The following is a 10,213-nucleotide window of genomic DNA, read 5'->3' as shown; positions in this document are numbered from 1 at the left end:
AGATTAAGCTGCAGGCGTTAGCTATTTAAAAATAAAATCTATTTTTAATTGATGTTAAATACTAAAGTAATTTCATAAAAGCTAAAGGCATTACTTACCTAATTATTAAGTTTCAAATGCTGGAAAATGGCCCACTACAGAAACTAATATACATCTAACTTTAACTAAGAACCGGGCTTGCTTATCAACCAATATAGAAGTCTACAAATTTTTTTTTAAATCCAATACCAGCAGCAGGAAGAATAAAATATATTTAAAGAGTTCTGTTTCAGAAAAGTATCTGTTTTAATTAAACATATCACCAAACTCTGTACATGAAAATTGCCTTTCACTTACAGTTTATTACATTTGTTGTTTTTAATAGTTCCTGATTTCTAGAAATTTTATTTAAGGTTGGAATAATGCTGATTATGAACTACTATTGAAGAATGTATTTTTGTTTAAATACAGAATTTTTATGCTCGTCTATATTAAAAATTATAATTTTTATTTTAAAACAGGAAGTGGAATATTTTTATTTTGCTGCCTAAAACTGATATAGCTTGTTTCAGAGATAAGTAATATTTCACTTATATTTTATAAAAATTATGTTATTTGAGTAGCAAAAATAAGAAAGCAAATTTTAAACGTGATCAAAACTTTTCTGGAAAAAAGATAACTAGATTCAACCAATGTTTCACTAAAACTAGTGATTTGACATAAAGAAGCTATCAAACAAAGTGAGAAGAGACATGAAATTACAATAAAACTTTTAAAGTCCACTGCTGCCTCTAGACAGATGAGGATAGGACATGACCCCAGTATCCTTTCCTTTTTGAAAATAATTTTTTATAAATTTTGTCATGGTTGGGAGTGTAAAATCATGCAATTGACTCCCAGGATTCAATCAGATAGTTTTAAAAAATATATGTAGAGAGCAAGGGCAGGAAGAAATGATAACTATCAAAGATTACGATCTAATTATATTCTTTTCCAGCAAATTAAAAATGACTAATTTTCACACAAGCAAAAGAAAACCCAGAATGTTGTGAGAGATGCACTTCAGCAGTTTCTAAAGTGATGTTATGGCATAATAAAGAATTTACATGCTTCTTGGAAAAATATGTTGTATTTTAAAGATTAATAACCATTCATAACTCTTCCTGAAATGCTCAAAGGCTTTTTTTGTTAATAAAGCCAGGTATGCGGTATAAATAATCAAAACTAATGACTAGTGTTAAGTATTCTGAAACAATGTTATAATATCAACTTGATTAAACTCACAAAATTACAAAACCACTTTTTATATCCCTTTTCTGACATTCTAAGCAAAGCTTTTAGAGTTTTCGTATTCAGTTTATTAATAATGGAATTTCAAAAATACTGTGGTAGCCAGTAATTCCCATCTAATGCTATAAGAACAGCTTAATAAACGTATAAATTAGATATTCAGATATTAGGTTCTAACTTATGTATCAGATAGCAGAAAACTAACATCTCAAATTATAGAACTTCACAATATGCTTATTTGGCTTCAAACATTTCCCCCCATATTTCTCGCATGTTAGGATCTTAAATAAAAACCTAGTAATGAGTAAATAATAGTTGAACACACATGTAAGTATCCAGTCTAGAATTATTCTCGGGTGATTATATAAGGTTCTAAAATTGTATTTTTTTGGTAGATCCTTTGCTTTTAAAGTTTTCTAATCTTTTCCTGTTTGATTTATAACCAAACATCCTGCCTATTTTTAGTATGTGACTATCCATTTTGCCCATTAGAAACTTGTTGGAATATTTCTTCAGAAAAAGTAAATTAGAATACTATATTTAATAAAACTGCTTCCTAAAGTAAATCAAAGAAGTCAGTGTAGTCAGTTTTTTCTTTTCTTTTCTTTTTTTCTTTTACTGAATGAGTAAATCAATCACACACCAACAGTGTTGTAAATTTAAGTGCAAAAGCATTGAAGTGCTTTACTACAAATTACAACCTAGAAACACGTTAACTGAACAATTAAAATTCATACAATCAGATTTAGATATATAACAACACAAAGTAGGAACAGAATTACAGTACATTTACAACACAAGACAGATACATGAATTCATTAGAAAATATTGTAATAAATAATTCATGAATTATAGTGCAATTGATTTATGCATAAATATAACTAATTGCCTAACAATCAGTTTATATTAACAAAATCTGTCAAAATCAAGGCAGCCACAGAGTTTTACTAAATTACTGCGACAATGGAAATACTGCAATTAAAAAACAAATACAAGTATTTGTACTGTAAACAACTAAAAAAATCAGTCTCACTAAAGTTAGTATACAATTTAATATAAAATTGTCATTAGCTACCAGAAATGGTTTAAACAACTTTACTGAGCAGTAGTTTTCTAAAAACAGAGGCACTGTTTTTTCTTTTCCTTCTTTTTTTTTTTTTAAATATAAAATACTTGAGGAACATTCAAATAAGTAGAAAGCACATAAGGGTTGCTTTCACCTTCATTAAGTCTGCTGAAATGGGATTTTTCAGAAAATTGTCAATTAATAAATAGTAACTGGTAACTAAATTCATAAAGTACTTTGAAAGTTTAACATAAAGGTCATCTTAATAGAACCACTGGGGAGAAGGGGAATTTCCCTGCCTTTCCTAGTTTGTATAATCAAATGTTAACTCAATAATAGAAATGTTTTGTTTCTTTTAAAAGTTATGGGTTGATTATTACCTATAAACTATCAAAAAATATTTTAATTTACTATTTCTGACCAAAAATAAATAATACAAGTACTAAAATGCTGCAAATTAACTATAATATTACCTATAAAACTACTGATTACTGTGAAGTCAATAGCAAAATGATCCCTGATTTATGAATCCTGTAAAGTTTTTGGTCAGGTCATCTTTTAAATGATACAAAAGTGTTCTGTAAGTTTCCCTTTACTATAAACTTCTTAATCAATTTATTAATGTAGATATAGTGTGAGGAATAAAAAAGCTCAATACAATATAAATATTATGTAATGCATTCAAAGCCCCCAAAGTTTTCCAAGTAAAATTCTGTATAAAGAGGTCAATAAAATTGTTTTGAAATATGTACTTTACCTTTAACGTTGTTTTTCATTGGGGGAAGGGGGAAATATACTAAATAATCCAAGTTCTGGCCCTCACAAAATATGGCTTAATTCTTTAAAAAGAAAGATGACCCTGACATCTGCTGTTCTGTAATCTATGATGTATATTTTCTTGGGGTGAAAAAAAAAAGAGGATTCATACCCTAGTGTGCAGGTAACATTAATAGCTGAAGAGGGTTCAGTATCGATCTCAGAGACCAAATAACTGCTTGGTTGTGTAGTTTCTCACTCTTCAGTTTCTTTAAACATGTAAGCAGTTTTAAAATTTAATAGCTGAAATCTCTTTAGTATTACACGTATATGTGATTATTAAATACACACAAACACAAGTGTAAAAACACAAGTATTTGACAAGGTGCACTTATTTTTTAAATTCAGCTAAAAGTATTCCTTTTGGGCTTAGGAAAACTGGCTTAGAAAAATGATCAGAACCTGAATTTTAACAGAGAAAGGGGGCACTCAGAGAATTTTGAATACATAAAGCAAATCCCTATTCTTTATATGAAGGCATATGCTTTATAACATTTTACCACTACAGTTGCATACTCCATAAATCCAACAAGGATACTTTGACCCATATTTTAAAACTGCTATGTAAAAATGACCAGTCTCTCTTATGAGTCTAGTAAAAGTTAAAATGCACTGCCCAGCTTCTAACTACCCAATTAGTAGAGTTTACATTACTGAAAGTTCAAAACAGCTTCAGTGTTAAATATTTGTAAATCTATTCAAGACCCTGAACAAACTGCAAATTTGGTTATTAGCAAAATGATAATGTATCGCCCACCAAAATGAAATCTGCAATTCATTTTGATAAACTGAAAATGTTTTGAAATGTCACAGCAGCAAATATATTAAAGTTACACTGAGGTTTTTCAATAGTAGGAGTGTGTCACAATCCTTAAAATTTAAAGTAGTCATAACATCAACTAACCAGCACATTTAAACCAAAATTATCATTCTCAAGCTTTTTCTGTGCACATTATAAACATGCTCTAAGTTGCATTCCAACTTTCTTTTCTAACCTTACACATTAGCTTATTTTTCAAATGAAAAACAAAACTAAATTATTTTAATAATTAAATTTAAATTATTTTTTGTTCTTAGTACTCCATCTTATATTAAAGGGTTCTATAGCTGCTGGGGTTAACTATGTGTCAGTTTTTTTTAAGTATATACCTTATAAACCCCAACTTCTTGCTAAATCAACTATTAAATGATAAATATTAAATTTCATTATACATATCCTTTAAGGTTTTCTTTTCTATTCCTGGTGGATGCACTTGAGTGCATTTTGTATTTCATAGAATGCACTGTAGTGTACTAATACTGTATATATTAATTTTTCTTAGTATGGAGATAGCTGTCTATTTAAACTTTGATTGGTTGTTTGACATATATACAACAACTGTTAAGTATGTTGTATAGAATGTTCATAAACTATTAATATCATATTTCCATTATAAGATGGTTCAACTGAATGGCTGGAATGGTCTTTCACCAATAAAAATGTTTCACTTGACAATTACTCGTTTTCCCACAACGCTTTATGCTATTGACTACTAAAGAAAACCTGAATCTTTTTCACCTATTTATACAAGGATTAAATACAAACTATCAGAATTAAGTAAGCAACTATATAATTCTGTCCACAGTGAAAACCCTGAATAAAACTTTTTTTCAAAAGGCATGTAAGTGGTTTTTGAACTGTAAAATTTCATGTCTCCTGTCAGAGTGAGCATTTGTAATTCCCACGTGTGTATATAGACACACAAATACACACCTGTGCACATACACACACACGCAAACACACACACACACATTTTCCTAACAAGTAATCTACACAGGCTTGCTGCTGTTTTTGCAGCTGCCAGTCCCTGAATCTGTCATATTATATAACCCAGTGTCTGGTAATCGTAGTTTCTTCTTCGGAGGAGTCTTCAGTGTTCCAGATCTTTCTTTTACCTTGTATTCTAAAGTGCTGTGAGGTACCCCATAAATTCCTTGTGCTTTGGAAACACTCATTTTTCCACTCATTACCATTGCAATAGCTTCTTCCATTATTTCATGATCATATTGCCGATAGCGGCCACGTTTTTTCCTGGGCTGCTTACTGTCTTTTCGATCTAATCCATCTTCAGTATTTTCAGAGGTTCCATCAATTGTTCCATTTTTAGAATTAAGACACAAAGGAGAGAGGTCCCCATGTAGAAAGTAAGAGTCAACACTTGAGTGAGTTACAGGCCCAGAACATTCTATTTTGTTCTGTTTAGGGAGTATATTTTTCAGTTTTTGGAGAGCTGATCCTTCTAGGACTGAAGAGGTTTTGGAAACTTGATACATAACATCCAGCAGACCAGAACCATCAGGTTGTGATTTTGAGACAGAACTTACTCGTAGCTGAGGAATTTTTAACTGTACAGTAGGATTTGAAGTTTCATATTGGAGGCTTTCATTTTTTTCTTTAAACTGAGTGACCATTTTCTGTAGAGTTAGCTGATGGAGGTAAGTGGAAGCTGTTGGGAATTTTAATTCTGAGGTTTCAAGTAGATTGAGTTTACTTTTTTCTGTGCGCTCTGCTTGAGCTCTTGCCCACAAGGCTACTTTTTGCAGCACTGCACAAGTTTCTTTACTGTCCTTATATGAATAACTATCATGGAAATCTCGAGTTTTGTTTTTAAAAGATGCAGGCTTCCCTGCTGGTAAGGCTTCTAAGTGAAGAAGTAAAGTTTTTTGAGGTATGCCATAAAGTATGCCTGCTTTATTTATGTCCAGTGCTCCAGACTGAATGTCTTTCAAAGCTTTTGAGAGCAAACCATCTGCAAACTCAGCACTTCTTTCCACATAGTCCTCTCTGTTTCTGTGTAGTCTCCTGGATGGATGGAATGAAACGATGGTAAACTGATGCATGAGAGACTCTCACACAGCTATGGAAGGGGAGGGTCCACTCCTTTATTATACTCCTTGCTTAGGTAACATCACTGCTTATGACACTTTTAAGTCTGTGAGATGTAGTAGTTACTCCTTATCAAAGCAAACGCTACAGTCCTGGTAGGACAATGTGTCAATGATACGGTGGCCTCAACGGGCAGACCTTCCAAGAACATAAAATCCTAACTCAGTATTTGTAAAAATATTCTCATGATGTTGCTATTCCTCTGACAGATGCTTGTAGAGCAACACTTATAAATTTTATTTGTACAATTAGAGTTCCATTATAAAAAGTACCCAAATCCTAAAGGAGTTTTTGTTAGTACAAACGTGACGTTACCGCTAAACAAGTAATAAAAGAGTCAACCCCTTTAAAGGAAATTTGTAGCAGCAGGAATATTTCCAAACACAAACATCCCATATTTCCACAAGACTAATTTTTCTCTAGACAAGAACTTAAAACTTGAAACAAGTAGATAAGTTATATTTGAATAATTTCATTTTAGATATTATCAATGTCACTTCTATTTCAAATGTATCACTGTAATTTTCAAAGTTTCTCAAACAGAAAGCTTACTATACCTTACGACTCAAATACTACTACAGTCATAGTTGAAACAAATTACAGTCTACCTCTAAGATTTAATGTGACAAAAAAGCTTCCTGTGCAGTTAATGGGAAGATGCAAAAAAGTTGTAAAAAAAAAACCCCAAAAATCCAACAGAACAGCATTTCACTACTAATTATTTATTTAATGATTAATGACACTTTTCAAAACATGAAAGGACTTTTTGTGGTGATTGCTAGATATATTTAAGTAGTTTGCCACCACATCTAAAGTGCAATAAGAAAATCTAAACACTATAAACTAGCGTTAACAATTAGTAAGTACAGTGCTTTTAGAATTTGTTCATTGTTTTAAAAAATTAATAAATTACATATTTCCCTTAAAATTGTCTCCTGAGTATTTAATTTAATATTCTCTTACTCGTCCTGCTTCTTAGTTTGTATTCTATGATTAAGTTGGTAGTTCATTTTAGTAACATGAACTAAAGTTTGGTGATTGTTCTGATAACTTTTCTTTAACAGAAAGAATAAAAAAGAAAGAGAAAGGACAAATGAAAGGTATGAGAGAGACACTTATGAGTGACAAAAATTCTGGAGGAAAACTATATACGTCAATACTACTCAGAATAGTATTAAGAGTTCTCTGCAGAGATAATTTTATATTAATATTAAATTATATTTCCTAGATATTGCTTACCCAGCCACTGAATTTTCAGAAGAAGGATCACATATGGATGACTCTTCAGATTTTATGCTGGTTTTCTTTGTAGAGAGATCTAACACTCCATCCCCTATAATTTTTGCAAGAGAAAAAACTTTATATTTGCAACAGATAGGCAATCCTTACATTTTAATATTTCATATTTTGTTGATCTACTAATTCATAACACTAGTATTTGATATGTGGCCATTACCTATTCATCTTAAACAGGTTTAGGAACAGGATATGACTGGGAAGGCACTATATAGGAAAAAAAGAACAGAGGAGGAGCTGGCATTGCCAGGTGATATGAAGAAACTAACTAAATATATTATATAAAATTTGTCTAAGATAAACTTTTAGTCACCTCTCCACCATTTTGTAGTGAATAGCCATTGACTGCTCATTCATGACTGTTTTCCATTCAAAGCTGCCTAGATAATGCTTTGGGAAGGTGGGAGTGATATAAATTGTACAAAACAGAGAGAACAGAAAATGTGATGATGAGTAAGAGAATTGAATAATTAGCATTTACTAGGACTAGCAAAAGGTAAACTGTGGCTGTATGTATAGGAATATATGAGAACTATATATTTTCTAGAACTCATAGTGTAAAATTTTACTCTTTTAAATTATTGAACTATAAATAGTTAAATCACTGCCTACATAATATACTGTGCTTATGTCTACGACTAAAGACATAACTTATGATAATGCAGCTTTAGAAAAATAATGTTATAAAATAACTGCCTATGGATGTTATTAAAATGCAGTTACTATATAACATTTACATAAATAAAAATTCAATTATTCAGACTTATTGTTAATCTGGCAAGCTTCAGGATCAAAAAGCATAAAAATAAACCATGAATTTAAAACCCAGCAAACAATTCTGTGAATGTTTTTATTGTTAGCTAAAAAACTAAGTTTTAGCTATAAGAAAAATTATTTAAAATATATGGTTAAAGATATATTAGTTCAACTGGGCTTAAAAAATTCAACTGGGTTTTACTGTAACCATAATCAATCCATGAAATATGTATGTTCCTGGGCAGATACAAAGATGAAAAATAAAACAAAATATCCCATCTATAGCCTGCTATATAGACTATGACAATAATTCATTGAGTGCTCACTATGTGCAAAGCACTATTTTAGGCACTAGAAGAGCATCAAAAAAAAAAAAAAAAAAGTCACACCACATACCTACTGTCATAGTCACAGTCATTGTCACAGTGCTTAGGATCTAATGAGATAATTCATACACCCCCACAACCAGCACCACTACCACCAGCAATTATGATAGTGCCACTCTGGAGAATAACACACAGTAAGCTGATAGAGTAATGAGGGTGGGGCTGAGAGCGCTGCTGTTTTATGCAGTGTTATCAGTGCGGGTTTCTTTGATTTGAACAGGGCCCTGAATAAGGTGAGGGTCGCCAACTAAGCAGACACATGGGAGAACGTTTCTGAAAGAACAGTCTGTATAGAGGCTATGATATGGAACCATGTCTGGAATGTCAGAGGAATAGCATAGGCCAGGGTATCTGAAATGAAGTAAGCCAGGCCAAGAGTGAGCTGAGATCAGAAATGTTGCAGGAAGAGGTTACACAGTGCCATTGGGCCATGGCAGGAACATTGCATTTCATTCTGACAGAGACAGGAAGCCACTGGAGGATTCTGGGTGGAAGACCGACAAGATTTCAATTTAGGTTTTTAAAAGATCAATCTGCTATGGGAGAATGGACTGCAAGGAGCTAAAGGTGGAGCACGGCAACCTGCTGGGAAAGTGCTATGCTGTTTCTTGTCTCTGGGCTTTCACACTTGGAGTTGGTTTCCTCTGCCTAGAAGATTCGTACTCCTCTACTCCTGCCCCCTGCCCTCCCACCCCACCAACCCCTCCTAATTCTCACCAAATCTAACTCATCAGCCTCACTCAGTACACAACATAGAGTTGGTTGATCATCATTATAGGTTACTATACCAGTAACACTTACTTATATTATTTAGCAGGTTGTAATGTAATGCTAGTTGTTCATATACCTACCAGTGCTAGCCACAGACTGTAAGCTATGTGAAGGCACAGACCACGCGTATTTTATTTATCAATATATCCCTGCAGCTTACAATAGTGCCTGGCATACAATATGTATTCGATAAATGTTTGCTGAATAGAATTTCAAAGAACTGGAAAAATTCAGTGTGGCCAGAGGTTAGAGCCCATAGATTAGAAGGGTAAAAGGGACAGACTGAAGAAGCAAAGTACCTGCACAGACTATCTTGAAAAATTATTAAAGACAGTTTCTTGCCCCAGTTTACCCATCCAGCTTAATTTTAAACTTAGTCTCCATTCATCTCAAACCTCACATGGCTCATGTATCTAACTACTTGTATTCCCTCAAACGTGCTACGCAGTGGTATGCCTCTCAAATTGCAGTACACTGTTCCCTCTGCCTATTCGACTTGTCAAACTTCTACTCATCAAACTTCTACTTATCCTTGAAGACCCAGATCCCCCGCCCAGGCAGAAGATGCTTATTTTGTCTTCCTGCATGGACAGCATCCTATAAAACGTATGACACTATCGTGTAATTATTGATTTATACATCTTTTTTCCCCATGAGATTGAATTCCTCAAGGTCCAGGATCTTGACTTATTCATTTGTGTTACTAAACATTGGTAGAGTGCTAAAACCTACTAAAAGGAGAAAGAACTGTTTTCTCTGTTCTATCATCTCATTTCTTTTTAGCAATTAAAATTTTACTACTTTAAGAACTTATAAGGATAACTGCCAAACCCATATTCAAGTTTATAACTTTATTCACAGATTGCTCATTTTATGTACAGTTTATGGCATATAAAACACACTCCCCTAAGTCTGTTACTCTTTTGT

General features: G+C 32.5%; 1 protein-coding gene across 15 annotated transcripts in view; it reads right to left on the bottom strand.

Moving 5' to 3' along the window:
• LCORL (ligand dependent nuclear receptor corepressor like) overlaps positions 1 to 10,213 on the bottom strand; it is a 182,993-nt gene that overhangs the window by 35,403 nt on the left and 137,377 nt on the right. For 9 of the 15 annotated variants that reach the window (XM_010368012.2, XM_030922726.1, XM_030922740.1 and 6 more), the window contains one exon: positions 7,317 to 7,410. The exons of 2 other annotated variants lie outside the window; for them this stretch is intronic. In XM_010368012.2, coding sequence (XP_010366314.1) covers positions 7,317 to 7,410 — 94 coding nt within the window. Of the gene's footprint in view, positions 1 to 1,660; positions 5,994 to 7,316; positions 7,411 to 10,213 lie in introns of those variants that run through there. 4 more of the 15 variants (XM_030922769.1, XM_010368011.2, XM_030922773.1 and 1 more) reach the window with 2 other exon arrangements.

This window comes from Rhinopithecus roxellana, chromosome 2, assembly GCF_007565055.1.
Source record: "Rhinopithecus roxellana isolate Shanxi Qingling chromosome 2, ASM756505v1, whole genome shotgun sequence".
Classification (NCBI taxonomy): Eukaryota; Metazoa; Chordata; class Mammalia; order Primates; family Cercopithecidae; genus Rhinopithecus; species Rhinopithecus roxellana.
The sequence above is the reverse complement of the archived record's forward strand: the minus strand, read 5'-3'. Positions and strand labels throughout refer to the sequence as shown.